The sequence below is a fragment of the Rousettus aegyptiacus genome, unplaced genomic scaffold, assembly GCF_014176215.1.
Source record: "Rousettus aegyptiacus isolate mRouAeg1 unplaced genomic scaffold, mRouAeg1.p scaffold_m13_p_12, whole genome shotgun sequence".
NCBI classification, from domain to species: domain Eukaryota; kingdom Metazoa; phylum Chordata; class Mammalia; order Chiroptera; family Pteropodidae; genus Rousettus; species Rousettus aegyptiacus.
In genome coordinates, this window is record NW_023416287.1 from 33,587,776 (window position 1) to 33,603,299 (window position 15,524).

The following is a 15,524-nucleotide window of genomic DNA, read 5'->3' on the forward strand; positions in this document are numbered from 1 at the left end:
TCAAGTTAAAAGGAGGCCCCTAGATTGGGCCCTAATCCAGTCCGACTGGTGCCTTCATAAGAAGAGATTTGGACACAGAGACATCAGGATGAGCCTATGTAGAGCAACGGTCAGATGAGGACATGACCATCTACAAGTCAAGGGGAGAGACGTTGGGAGAAACCACATCTCCAAGGACTTCCAGCCACCATAATTGTGAGAAAATAAAATTCTGCTGGTTAGACTACCCCATCTGTGGAGCTTTGGTATGGCAGCCCAAGCAGACTAAGGCTCCAACTGGACCCTGCCTGCTGTTTGGCATTCACCTGCAGTTGAACAGGCCACCTATGCCTAGGCATACAATAGCAGCTTGAAAATTTTTTCCAATGACTAAATGAATGAATGAAAATAATGGACATCCCTCCCCTTAGTTTCCTTATTTCTCTAAAATAGAAGTAGTTATAGTAACTCCACCATAGGGTTGTGGTTGAAAGTACCTGCCAGATACTTAGAACACTGTGGCCAACACCCAGTAAACCCCCAAAAAGTGTTCGTGCTTATGACATTTACTGTTAAGCTGGGTAGTAGTTTTCCTCTTTTGGTGGCTTTATAAACAATGATTCTTAAAGCAGGCAGTGAGATACATTCTTGAGCACCATGAGAATTTTACTTTATGCATTTCCAATAGAATTCAGCTGTTTTTCTCTATTATACTCTATTGCTTTGTGAACCAGATAATCATAGAATTTAGAAATGAATGAACCAGGTCTCTTCACATCTGGTTCATTCTTTAATAATTGGATTAGGTTGTTTTATGACTGTTTGGTGTTTTATATCAGTGGTAGGAATAGAGCATGGGAGGAACAAACTGATATTCTCTACTTTTCTCCACTCCCAGGTCCGGGCAATGCCTTAGACCCTAAACAGGCAGGACTTCTGCATTGCAAAGTAGGTGGGAAGCCAAGTGCATACTGAAATGCTTGAAGTATAATGAGTGATAGAACTTGCATGAGTTTTGTCTTAACTCTTCCACCATCAACTAGGTTTTACTTTTCTTTGCTCACAAACTTCTTTAGCTTCATGCGATTACCCTTAGATATTTCCCCTCCCTCCTAAATAATCTCCTGCAGTAAAAGCCTCCAAGTAGAGCTAACAGAGCAAACTTTTGTGCTTTGTCTCTGTTTCATGATTATGGAGCCCATCTGCTGCATGCCCCATTAATCTCTCAAACCAGCCTCAGACTTGGGCTGCACTGAAAGCGTTTCTAATTTCAACCTGTCTGCCTTCCATGAAGCTTTGTTTATGCAGCTGACACTGTCTCAGAGGGTTCATGGCCTTTTTGTGTCCTTGTGTCATTTCCATTTCATCACTGCATTAGTATTAATTTGTGATTTCTCATTGTTGATTCTCAATATATTTGCCCACATCCTGTAGCCCCTTTGGGTCAGGAGTTTGTAGAGCATGTGCCTGGCACAATTCACATTTCCTATAACCTGTCCCCACACGTGAGCAGAGAGTGCTTAATAACTAAGTGATGGGATGGGAGGTGCTGGTCACGTGTCCATTTCTACCTTTTATCCTACTGCCCATTTGTAGTCCCTCTATTCTTTATTTTCTCCCTCACTTTTTCTTTTTCTGAACAGTCAGCGTAGTGGAGCACATTGAAATTGACAAGTATGCCATTGAGAGGGAGAGTTTTAAATTTTAAAATTTTGTGAGCTGCCAGAAAAATTAAGCAGGGCAAATTCAGCTATTAGGTGGGTAGGGACACACCGCACCAAGGATGAGTGAGCTCACAGCAGCAGCCATAATAAGGAGACTTGACAGATGCCAATGAGGGAGGAGGAAAAAGGGCACTTCTCCCAGCCCAGCCAACTGTCAGCCCTGAAAACAAAGGTGCCAGGGGGAAAGCTGATGACAAAGTAAGAGAGAAAAGAGGATGATGGAAGAGTAGGTGAAGAAGAAATCTCGAAACTGCAGCTGCGGTGTAGCCTCCTGGCCTCTTACCTCTTCAGGAAAGAATGCTCTGCCCTGCCACACTCATTGTTCCCTCAGCCCAGAAGTCGGGACACACAGACAGCCAGCTCGGGGACAGAGGGCTGGCTGGCCCCACAGGACCTCCTCCCTGATTATTGGAATTTCCTACTGTGACCTAAAGTCAAAGAATTTTTCTCTGTCTTTTTTTCCAATGGGTTTTCATAGGTCTATATGATATTAGAGCTACAAGAAAATTTTGAGAATTTCTTATAAACCCTTCATTTTGCAGTACCTTGTAGCACAGAGATATTGTGATGGGCAATTACATACTATATGACAACCAGAGCTTGCCACTTCTGTGTTTGTTTTGCAGTAAGCCTTTTAGTGAAGTGTAACATATTCAGATAAAAATGCATGAATCATAAGTGTGCAGCTTAGTTTGTTTCACAGAATGAATATATCGTACTCATAACTAGTACTCAAATTAAGAAATACAACATTCCTTACATCTCAGAAGCCCTCATTATGTCTCTTTCCAAGGATAACCCCTTCCTACCTCAGGTAACCTCTATCGTGTTTTCTAATAGGATAGATTAGTATGTTTCTTTTGAAATTTATATAAACGAAACCAAACAGTAAGGTCTATTTTATGCTTGGCTTCTTCCATTTAACATTATATTTATGAGATTTATCCATGTTGTTGCATGTAGCAATAGTTTGTCCCTTTTTGCTGTCATATAATTGTGTGAAGATATACCTTATTCAATCTATTTATCCAATATACTATAGAAGGACTTATGGGTGGCTTCCAGTTGGGGGCTATTATGAATAGTGCTCTGAACATTCTAGTATGTGCTTATTGTTCTGTTGTTGATTTTACATGTACATATGCATTTCTGTTGAGTATATAACTCAGAGTGGAGTTTCTGGGTCACAAAATATGCTTTGTTCAGCTTAAGTAGATATGGTCAGTTTTACAAAATGGTTGTACAAAAACTCCCACCAACAATGCATGAGTGGTCCGATTATTCCACACTTAGTACTTTTTATCTTTGTTATTGTAGCTATTCTGGAATATGTGTTACAGTTCGCTTTTGAAACTCAAAGATTTGGAATATTGTTTTTTGTTTTGTTTTGTTTTTCCATAATGGAAACATTCAATGAGCTGGTTGGTATACACTCCTCTGGTTTCTGTTGCCTGGTGCCAGAGCAATCCACAGGACTCTATCAACTTGGAAAAATGTAATACCTAAAATGAAATGATACAAAAACAGTGTGAGGCACTCAAAAGGCTCACACTAAACTTGGGAAGATGATAAATTTACATATGATGATAACAGGCCACAGCGAAGTACTCGAGTATTTGAGACTGTTAAATGCTCTCTTAATGTTTGTTAAATGTTGGGTATAAATTGTTAAAGGCAAATGGTAGAATTAGTCCCTGAGTATAGAGAGGGAACAGATGACAGAGCGCTGGTGCTGGGAAAAGGAATGAAATGTGACTTCAGCTGGGTCTTTAAATGCAAGACGTTTGCAGGTGAAGAAAACTAGAAAAATATTTCACGACATTTTCTATGGGGGTGGGTGTGCACATATGTGTGTATATAACACTGAGCAAATATCTTATTATCAGCAATTGCCTAAATTGTCAACGCCTTGAGGATATTCATAATTATGTCAGAAACAGGAACAGGGATCAGCTCACTGAATATTTCAGAGTTGATGCCATCCTTTAAGTTTCAAATTGTCCTCTTATATCTTGCATTACCTCTGACTTAAGTCATTTAGACCTAGAGCAAAGTATGCTTTGGAATTAGGGGGAGGTTTAAAAGATGATTTGTATGCTGTTGCCAGCTATTTAGAGAGGGAAAATGGATTCTACAAAATCTATTTCTCACCTCAGATTTCAAAATATTGAAGTAAATCTCACAATTTTTGTTGGAACTTATAAAGAAGAAATGTTACTACAATTATATATCACTAGTAAGGTTTTTACGATGCATTTAACTTTGTGGGTATCTTTTTTTTTTTATCTCATAAATAGGACATTTGACAGAGAGAGTTCCTTGCCAACAAATATTAACTTTCACTTTTTGTCTTTACAAATAAAAACCTTGGGCAACATCTCCTGCTAAGAAACTACATTGCCCAGACTTGTAAGTTCTGACCAAACTGTTATAAATAGAAGCATAGCCTGAGACTTCTAAGAAGCCTGTCTAGAAGACAGTGGAATAAACCTTCCTCCTTTTTCTTCCCTACTGCCTGGAATGTGGGTATAATAGCTGAAACTCCAGCAGCCAATTTAAACCATGAGGTGATCTTTTGAATGAAAGCAGAAAATAAAGCAAGAAAAAGGGGCAGAAAAATAGAGGGAAACTTGATTCATGAACACTTTGTGGAACTGCCCTAGCCTGTCGATTTTCTGTTGTCTTTGTATAACAAACCTTTGTGAGCCGAAGCCACTGCCAATGAATTTTTGTTATTAGCAGTTGAACATGACTAGCCACTAACGCTGATGGATAGAAATGTGTGATCCATACTTTTCTAACCTACAAAGTAAGGCCGACAGCTGATCCTAATAGTGTTTCCCTATCCATAGGATTCCTAAAGGAGAGGGATATGCATCTGGCTGCATGTTTGGCTTCCTAAACTATTCGTGAATATGACTATCAGGTCAATTCTGTTTATTCCTCCTTCCCTTAGTTCTGGGTAGATCTCAAGACTATAGGGAAAAGAAGAAATATCTCTCCTCACGAAAAGATAGCAAGCCTCTCTATAACCTTTATATCAGATTCATCCATGGCCCAGAAGTCTTGAGGCAGCAGAGAGGAAGGATTAGGTTGCTTTGAAATGTGAGAAACCATTCCTCTAGAAAGCCATGTGTCAGTTACTACTTTCCGAAAGTGAACACAAGAATATCTTTGGTCCCACATGAACTTCAAAAATTTCCTACTCTCTTATCACCGAGGTTGACCTCTATGTCTTCTTTCTTGAACTCAGACAGGTCTTTGTGACTGTCTCAATCAATAGACAACAGCAAAAGAGATACTGTATGACTTCTTAGTCTGAATCCTAAAGGGCAATATAACTTATGCCTGGCACACTTGCTTTCTCTGTCTCTATCTCTTTCCATGTATATTTCTAGTTATGAGCCACATGTAAGCAGCCCTCTACCCTGGACTAGAAATGTCACGCATTTCTTCCCAATCTAACATTCTAGCGAATCTACTCATTGTCACTTTATATGACCTATAAATGCCTATTTGTCTCTGTCCATTCTCAGAACTTCTTCTTTGTGGTTTCCTTTGAGTATCTGAGCTCAGATTCTCCCACTTTTCTGCATTCCACAGAGCCAGGCCTTTGGATCAGTTATACTTTTTCAGTGTCTTCTTTCCTCAATAAACTTATAATGTCTATGAGAAGAGGGATGGTATATTATATGCTTTATGTCTCCTACAGAATATAGTATATGATTTATACATAAATTCCTATAGAAAGAACCTTTTAAAGTCAAATACAAACACAGGAAGAAATGTAAACCATCATTTTTAGCAGTTACTATGTGTCAAACATAGAGTAGCTTCTTTTGCATTACTTTATTTCATAGAATCCATACAATAGCCATGAATGTTGACAGCATCGCCTGTAGATAAGAGGCGCAAGAGAAGCACCTCTGAGTGTGTGGGGCAAAATGATTACAACCACCAGGACCTGTGTCTCCTCCCTTAATAGATAAGTTCTGGATCCAACAATCTCAGAATCCTCTGTCTAAATGGTCCAAAGTCCTTTATCAGGGTTTCTGAGAGCCACTTACTCCCAAAGGCAGATGCTGTCCAAGAGGTAGCCTGTAGGTGACTTCCTGGGGCTGGGGGCAGTTGTTGGGGGAGTGAATGAGCTTGGACTTGCCAACTGGGTTATTTGTGTACTTTTTGGGGGGAGTTACTAGGGATTTGGGATAGAGCCTAAAAATAAGAGCAAGGTTGGTCAGGGAGGAATCTTTTTCCCTGAGGCTGCAGATCTTAAGGGTGGCCCTCAGTTTGGTTTTTATTACCCCATTTTACAGAAAAGGAAACTGAGTCTAAGAGAGGTTAAGTATCTTGTATAAGTTCTTATATCTAGCAAGTGGCAAAGGCAAGAGTTGGCTGGTCTCAATCCAGGACTGGCAAGAGACAAAATAATTAATGGTGGCATAAAATTCAGAAATTCAGAAACCTATCAGTCAAACTTGACTTTTACAATGACCAACTTATCTTATAGATGTTTGGTTAAAGAACAGCATGAATACCAGCAGTAGTGTCTTTGAAAAAGGGTGAGGTCATGCCTTCTATTACAGACCCCAGAGATGAGAGTCCAGAGAATGAGAGTCTTTTCCAGTCTTCCTTCTTTGTGTGTGTGTATATAGATCTATAAGTCAGGAGCTGGCATCCAATGAATAGGATGTCACTGGTTTTACTTTACTCATTCAACTGTTTAATTTTAAAATACCATATACTCTGGTCAAACAGCCCCATTATTATCAGAACAGAACCTAAGTTTTGCTTTTGGGATTTATGCTATGTAAGAGCAGAAAGGGAACTTGAAGAGAGCATTAGGAGCAGCCATTCATTTTATAGATAAAGACGCCGTAGCCCAGAAAAGGTAAGTTAATTGTTCAGCTTACCCTTACAACTAGGAGCATGAAACAGGGCCTTGACTGCAGGGGTGTGCTGGAGCCAGCTTGTACTAGATTGGAGAAATTAGTTTTTAAATTTTCATGAATTTTTCAAGCCTATAACCATGGTGGGCATATTTACACCATGGGAATTGGCAACCTCTACAAATTTTCCCCTTCTTCCCTGCCTGTGAAGAGTTAGTTGTTAAACACATACAAGCACACTATTGGCCTTGATTTTTATCTCCTATGTATTAAGAGATTGAATTGAGGTCCCCTGGGTTCTAGGCTTTTCTCTTTGTTCTCACTAGCCAGTTATTCCAATTCCCTTGTTTGGCACTCAGCAGGATATAGTTCCTACAACATAGGGCTTCCCATCCTGATTTGCTCTCCAAAATCTCCACACTTACCTATTCAACTGCCTGTTTGATATTTCCACATGGACTAGTCATAGTCAACTGAAGTTTAACCTTTTCAAAATAAAACAATTGATTTATTGCCTTCTCCATTCTGCCCTTACCTCCTCACCATTCACCATTATTCCTCCAAGTATTTGTGTCGGAAACCCGGGAGGCCTCTTTCATAATTCCTTTCTTTTTCCTCATATTGTGGGCTGAATTGCGCCCTGCCCCCACCTCCCCAGACATACTGAAGTCCCAACCATTGGTAACTATGAATATGACCTTTTTTAGAAATACAATCTTTGCAGTTATAATCAAGATGTACATTAAGATGAGATCATACTAGAGTAGAGTGGGCCCGTAATCCAGTATGACTAGTATACTTACAAGAAGAGGAGAGAGACGCAAAGACAGACACTGAGGGAGAATGTCTTGTGATAACTGGGGCAGTGCGATGCATCTCCAAGTGAAGGAACACCAGTGATTCCTGGTAACACCAGAAGCCAAGAGAAAGGCCTGGGTCAAATTCTACTCTAGAGCTTCAGAGAAAGCATGGCCCTGTTGACACATTGAATTTAAACATCTAGCCTCCAAAATTCTGAAAGAATAAATTTCGCAGTTTTAAGCCACCTAGTTTGTGGTGTTTGTTACAGCATCCCTAAAATACTAATACATTACACAATCCCTACCCTCTCCATGTTCAACTCGCTAGCAAGATCTGTCAGCTATGTCTCTAAATAGAACTTAATTCTATTTACTTCCCTGGTGCCACATTAATTCAGGCCACCCTCATCATTAGCTTAAACACTGAAACCATTTCCTAACTGGCCTAGACATGACCTCTCCAATTCATTCAGAAAAATTCATGCAAAGCTTCAGATCATGTTATTCCCCTGCTTAAATGTCTGATTTCCATTGTTCTTAGCATAGCATTCCAATGTTTTAACATGGCCTGCAAGATGCTTACGGCTACCTTGTTTCTCTCTCTCTCTTTTTTTTTTTTTTTTTTTAGTTTCTTGAAGTTGGCAAATTTCTTTTCATCTCAGGACCTTTGCCAAAAGTATTTACTCTGTCAGGGGAACTCACTGTTGCCATCCTACTACTTATTACTTTTTTAACTGACCAGTTCTTTTTACCTTTGGGTCTATAATGCTTTTATACCTCCGCCTCTCTTCCTTCCTTCCTTCCTTCCTTCCTTCCTTCCTTCCTGCCTTCCTGCCTTCCTGCCTTCCTGCCTTCCTGCTGTAATGCTTCATGCCTTCATGCTTCCAGCTGCCTCCGGTTTATCTTTTCTTACTAAGTCCGGTTCTCCTTCCTTCGAAGGAATTGTTAGACGTAGCCTTTCAGTTTAATGGACGGAGGTATGCACTGGAGGGATTTGACTTCAGGATGGTAGGCCTTCTTCCGTTCTTCCTTATTCCTTTATTCCTTCTTCCTTTTCTTTCTTCCTTCTCCTTTCCTTCTTTCTTTCTTTCTTCCTTCTTCTTTCTTTCTTCTTTTTTCTTTCTTCTTTCTTTCTTTCTTTCTTTCTTTCTTTCTTTCTTTTCTCTGGAAGATTGTATTTTCAAGCATGGTCATAAAGAAGGTCCATATATCACCACCTTCTGATGACCCAAGATGCTGCAGCTCCAAAGGCAGCCCAATATTTCCTGGTAAGACCATCCCCAGAAAAAATGAGCTTGACCACTATGCCATCATCAAGTTCCCTCTGACCACCAAGAAGAAGATAGAAAACAACAGCATACTTGCATGTACTGTGGATGCCAAGGCTAACAAGCATCAGATCAAACAGGCTGTGAGGAAGCTCTGTGACATAAATGTGGCCAAGATCAACATCCCGATCAGGCCTAATGGAGAGAAGAATGCATATATTCAACTGGCTCCAGCTGGCTAATTTGAAATATAACGTTTTTACCATAAGAAAAAGATGGCCATAATAGTATCTCCCTTCCCACAAGCTTTTTACAGCCTGAATTTTCTATTTCTATATCAAGAAATGGAATCTATTTTCTCTCCTCTGAAATCTAGGCTGGCCTTATGACTCACTTGTAACCAAGAAATTGCTAAATGTTTTGTAATGTGACTTTCCAGGCTGAGTCCAAAAAGGTCTTGGAACTTCCACAGGTCTTGGGACACTTGGTCTGGGGATACCTGATCCCTATGTAAGAAATCCAACTAACCAGAGACCATCAGGCTAGAAGTACCATGCATGGTTGCTCTAGTTGCTGGTTCCATGTGAGGTCAATATTTAAGACACTCCTAACCACAAATATGTGAGTGCAACTATTTGGATCCTCTAGACCAACCCATCAATGAGCTGAGTCCTACTAAGTGACTTTAGTCACTCCAGGAGGAGAAGAATTACCCAGCTATGCTCTAAGTAAATTCCTAATCCACAAAGTCCATTAGACATAATCAAACAGTTGTTATTTTAAAACATTACAATTTTGGATAGTTTGTTATGCAGCAGTAGTAATGGGAACATCTCCATGGTAATTATCCACAAACATTTACTTACCAGTCTAATACCTCCAAGATATTAGAAGCTCCATGAGAGCAGGTGGCATGTCTGTGCTCCTCACAATTGTGTCTTGAGTAGCTAGCACAAGATTCATTATGTTGTAGGTGTTCAATAAAAGTAAGAGTGTCTCAAAGTCTTAGGGTTAGTTTTAAGCTATTTAAAGTTTAGCACGGTACAAAGTGTGCTGGAATACCCTATTTTGAAGGAACAAAGGATGGGCTCTTCCCGTTTTAGCCACTTGTAATGGAATCTGACATTTGCAATTTCAGTCACAAGGAAATAAATCAGAACTAATTTCTTTCTGGCTTCTAAACTGACCAGTCTTATTCAGAATGTTCTACTGAAATGACAAAATGTATTATAAGTAATATTAATATCTTTCTGGAGCTGAAGTAATTTTGTAGCATTGAATGTCAGAAAGTAGCTTCATATTAAAACAGAAAAAAAGACTGATTAAAGGAAGACTCCAATATTAATAAGAGATAAGCACTATTTCTTATTTTTCATCATCCTTTTTAATAAACTCATTAACCTATGGGATGGTGTTTCTGCCAGTGGATATTAGAGAAATTTGCAATAGTTGAACTGACCCACATTCACCTTAAACAAAATAGAATAGGAACTACCAGACTCATTTACATAATCGTTTTGGATTCCCTAGACAGAAATAATTTTCAGGGTTGTCTGGTTCGAACAAATCTACAATTCAAACTAGAGGCTTCATTTTTTTTCTTTTAACTTATTTGTGATAAGAATCCAAACTGTCTCATGATGTTAAATCTTACCTGAAATGTTTTATACATATCCTGGTCTTCTATTGCAAGGTGATTCTGAACACCCTAAAATTAGAGTGTGAACATGACATCTCTTTATTTCTTCAGAACGCTTCTCTGAATGTTATGTGAAAATGCCACCAACCACCAATTCTCTCAGCTAGGTCTCAAGGTATTTTCTTACAAAGGTGCTCAATAAATCTGCAATTAATTTATTCAATAAAGGTCACTCAGAAGATGGATCACACAGTTATAAATTGATTACTTCGATTATCCCTTCAAAATACGAGTCACCTTAGATACATTACTTCTTATGCATTCAAAAATCATCTGTAACTGGGAAACTGCTTGTGTACAACTCTTTTGAAATTTCTAAGAATTATTTTTCAAATATGGTTTCAATGAGTGTATAAAGTCAAGATGGCCACACTGCATTAACAAATACCCTCTAAATCTAAGTTAATTATTTCTTGCTTATGTTACAAGACAAATTTAGACTAGTGTATGCGTGCATTGAGTAGGAATCCTCTAATCAATATAGTCTCTCAAGGACCTAAGCTTGACAAAGGTTCCATCTAGAGATATATTCCCCAGATCACAAATACAGGAAAAGGGTGTTTGTCAAATTGTGCACTAGCTCTTAATGCTTCTTTGTGGAAGTGATGCTTATCTCATGAACTCACACTTCATTAACCAAAGCACATTACATGACCATGTCAATTTTGCAGAGTGTGTGGACAAGTGCAAGCCCTCCATGAGCCCAACAGGAGACAGGAAACAGAATGGTTGGTTGTGCACAGCTGTGATGACTACCACTAATTAAAAGGTGACCCAGGGCCTCACAAAAAATTAAGCAATCTCTGGTAAAGAGGAAACAAAAATTCCAGACTTTCTTACTCTCACTTAAAATTGATTTCCAAATGCCCAGTGGAAAACAGTAAAAATAAAGAAGGGTTTCAAATAACTAGTACCATCTCTGAAAGGGTTAATTTACATTTGCATAAGAAGATAGTGGTATGTGGTAGGAGCTAACTATTTATTACGTGATGCTGGACGATCTACCAGGCACTGTTAGGGTCTTGCTATCCAGCATCACCTAGGAGCTTGCTATAAATGCAGATTCTCAGGTCCTATCCCAACACTATCAAATCAAAATTTGATTTTAGTAAAATCCCCAGGTGATCCATGTGTAAATCAGTGTTTGAAAAGCACTAGAGTAGGATATCTGAGGCATGACCATGAAATCAATGATATATCACATTTGAAAGTAGATAATTAAGGCCTAATATTGGGGAAAAAGTTTCCTTGTTAAAATTTGGATTTCAAATTGTCATGGGGCTTAAGAGTCAAAAACAATTTATAGCATTGAATCATAGAGGCAAAACCTGCTGTACTTAAGAATTTTCTCTTCATAATATTTTGTTTGTTAGGTAAGCCTCATGAGACTGGCATCTTATTTTTCCAGTCTTGAAGGAAACGGCAGTCATGTGATGTTACTTAATGGGCTTCGACGGAGGTCGGACAACATTTTGCTGAGTGCAATTTATAATATAGAACAGTAAAATGTTCAGGTTTTCCCTACACTTGTTTGGATTAATTATCAGGTCTTCAAAGGCAAACTATTGTTTTCAAACTTTACAGAATGTATACATTATTGTTAGGTAGTTAGTCAGGCATGAGCAACAGGAGCGAAGGCCCAGCTCTGTAACCATAGAAATGTCCCTTGAACCTTCCTTAAGGACCTCTCAGAAATACCTCCCTTTTAGGGTTATAAATTATCCCAAAGACTAGAGCATAAAGGCCATAAAAGCTGCTGGCTAAACCGGGTACAAATGCATACACAGAAAGTATTGCCTATAACTTCAGCTTCATTATACCATCATTATAATACTATGTTTATGCCTAGAAGTTCATGAATCTAATTATAACAGACTGAATTCTGGGTAAGCACATGAGCAGTAGGCAAAGGATTATATAGCAGCCAACTGTCACTCAAGGTGACCTCACCTACGGATCATCTAGGACCTCCCTTCATGGCCCAAATATAAACAGACCTACCCATTTCTGCATTGTAACATAATTTCTGGCTGGCAATTTGCTCCTCCCTTTGGGGAGGAGTCACAAGGCTGCAGCCTTCTTTAGCACGGCCCATCTCCTTCTAAAACATACTTTCAAAACATACTTTTTTCTAAATCTTGCCGACCTGTAATTCTTTGCTGCATTGGTGGGGAAGATCCAAGGGACAACACACAATGTCACCAACACTACCGTCCTCCACCTCCTCCTCCCCTACACCTCTGGGGCGACACCTGATTTCACATCACCCCAGTGGTTACTTTATCATAGCCTATCTCAAATTCCATCTATTTTCTGGAGAGGATAGTATTTTTGTTTATGTGAAAGACACCCCATTGACATTAAAGTAGTACATATCAGAAGTTGTAGTCACTTTTCTTTCCTCTAAAAATAAGAATATTTCCAAAACAAGAATAAAAAAGAACTGAAGTGAAATGAAAGGAAATAATTGCACAAAATTATTTCCTCTCTGAGTTGCAGGGGTTGGAGAGCTTTTTAGGAAGTTTCAGCCAACATTAATCAAACCAACTAGGAAAAGGTAAACCTGATTTGGTACTCAACAATAATGTCCAGAATTGTGCAATGCTTGTTGTCAAAATTTCACTCCACATAAATTTCTTAACGAAATCACTACCTGGAGAGAGAAAGAAGATACAAACTGTTGTACATTCTGTGGTTCTATGTAACATAAATAAGCCAAAAGTTATTCATTGCAGTTTTCTGATGCATTTTCCCTTAAATTTGGCCCAGTCTCAAAACTACTGTAGCAAGATACCAAAAACATTTAATGAGAAACATAAAACACATGTAGATAAGGTAGGAAAATATATGTGTGTTCAGAGTCAATAAGAGCCACCTTGATTATCATCCTAATTTAGATGTTTCAATATAGTTTTATTCCCACCTGTTTGTAGTAATTTTTCTACTATCCCTAAAATAAGCACGTTTCATCAACAGTAGATACATAAAGCTTGGCTAGAGTGTTATAGTGCTGCCTCTGGGCTTAGTTTGATAAAAAAATCTAAAAAACAAACCTATTTTATAGAAAAGTAAATCATGTTGCCTAACTGAAATATGAGAGACTGAGCAGAACTCCAAGTAAATCCCTTTGTGTTTCTCTTCTTTTTAAAAACGTGTGAGTTTTGGAAACATCTGATTCCTGATATAACCCTCAAGAGGTGAATTTGATTATAAAGGAATGATGGCTATTTACCAGGCATCTGACTAAAGTTTAGATGTTTTAAAGCTCTTATATAACCAAGGCACTCAAGGTTTCTCACAAGGCCAGAAGGGCTCCTTTCTCCCTTTCATTCCTTTCCCAGTCATGTTGTCAATTACTAGTTTCTCAAAATTATTCAGGAAGTAATTGAGGACCATTAACAGGCCATTGGAAAGCCCAGAACAACTTCCCAAGGACAGAAAATGCACCGGTTCTCTTTAGAAGAACCTAGGGGGATAACATGCATATCACGGCCACAGAGTAGGCATTACACAATTTCCTTCTCACAGTGTAATGTATAGTAGCCATTTTTTAGTAGTTAATGCAATACAATGTGTAGTCTGTCTTTAAGTCTCTGTGTTTCCTCTGTTTTTTTCTTTCCAGGTAGAGTTTCTTCACAAAGTTCCACCTTATCCTCTCCTAATACTTATGCTATGCTTTCAGCCAGAATGACTTGCATAATACAGCCAGGTTATAGCTTATTTTCAGAAAAATAGTTTAGCCATCCTCATTATCATCAAACAGAATCAATTGGTCAGACACCCATATTAACATGCAGGATGGCTTGCCCTTTGTTATTCATAAATTGTTTTTATTTAATTTATATTTCTTTTAACATATTAAGAATATTCTATTTATATTCTCTCATAATTCCCTGAGACATAACTATTTACATTTATTCTAATTTTTATATCCATATAGTAAAATAATGCTTTTCTGTGATTAACATTTCCCCCTATGCTTATGTACATCTTCATAAGACATCACATTTGGTAGTGTTGTCTCATTTTTTCCATGAAGCTTCATTCATTCAATAGATACATATTTTCAGCCACTTTTCTAGTTACTAAGGGTACTTGAATGAACAAAACAGAATTCTTCACCATCAAGAAGCTTACATTTTCTTCAAGACGTTGCAACTTAAAATAAAAATCTCCATCTTTTAAGACCGACAATCTATTTGACTCCTTCATCCATATGTCCAAATCATAGCTAGCATTTAGAAATAACATGTATGAACCATTTATTTTGTGTCTAATCACCTTACATTTAGCTCACTTACAACAACTCTAGAAGGAGGTGTTATTATGATCCCTAGTTTACAGAAGAGGAAATTGAAGTTCAGAGAGATTAATTAAGAGGAAGATACAAGATTGGATTCTCCCTGGCTCGTAACAACTATTGCAGATGATGCTTCACATACATTTGATGAATGGATGCAAGTACTTTTTAGAATTCCCATTCAGTTTGCCTAAACACCAACAACTGTATTACCCTAGAATAATCTAGGCATTTGTGGGGTGATGTGAGGGTGGGAAGGATGATAGGAAAATAATGGGCTTTTTTTTTTTTTTTTTTGAGTTAGTTTAGGCCAATGATCTTACAGTTGTTTGGTCATTAGTCAAGTGTTGTTACCTTATCAGGTGAGAAGGCCAAAGAAATTAACTCACTACCTTTGGGCCCTCAAACTGATCTGCCTCTGGTTCAAGCTCATCTGCAGAGTGTTAGAGAGTTGCCTAGGAGTCCCAGGATTCGGAGACTTGCGGGGGTACTGGCTGCCGTGAATGTGATGTTGAACTGTGGGCAGCCAGAACCCAGGGAAGGGCCAAACCAGAGACCTCTGCCCTGATAGCGAGCGTGGGGGCCGGGGGTGGAGAGGCGTGGTGGGTGCACCTGTAAAACTATGTAGTATTTGGAAAGCTGGAAAACATCTTGTGTGGGGTAAAGCCGCGCAAAGCCGTGGTGGGGAAATGAATCACTGCCGTCCCCATCCCCTCATTCCACCGCCCCAAGATTTGTTTCCGCCGACAGGGTTCTCCCAAACCCCTGCCTCCTCGCCATCCCCCATTCCCTCTTCCCGCCCCTTCTCTTTGGCGACCAGGTGTACGCATGCGTAGAGAGGGTCCCAGGTGCAGTCGCTGGGCAT

At 38.9% G+C, this 15,524-nt stretch overlaps 1 protein-coding gene across 1 annotated transcript; it reads left to right on the forward strand.

Moving 5' to 3' along the window:
• Window positions 1–8,578: 8,578 nt before the first annotated feature.
• LOC118609920 (60S ribosomal protein L23a-like) lies at window positions 8,579–8,902 on the forward strand. The gene has a single exon (XM_036229020.1). The coding sequence runs from the start codon at window positions 8,579–8,581 to the stop codon at window positions 8,900–8,902; it is 324 nt and encodes a 107-aa protein (XP_036084913.1).
• The last annotated feature ends 6,622 nt before the right edge of the window (window positions 8,903–15,524 follow it).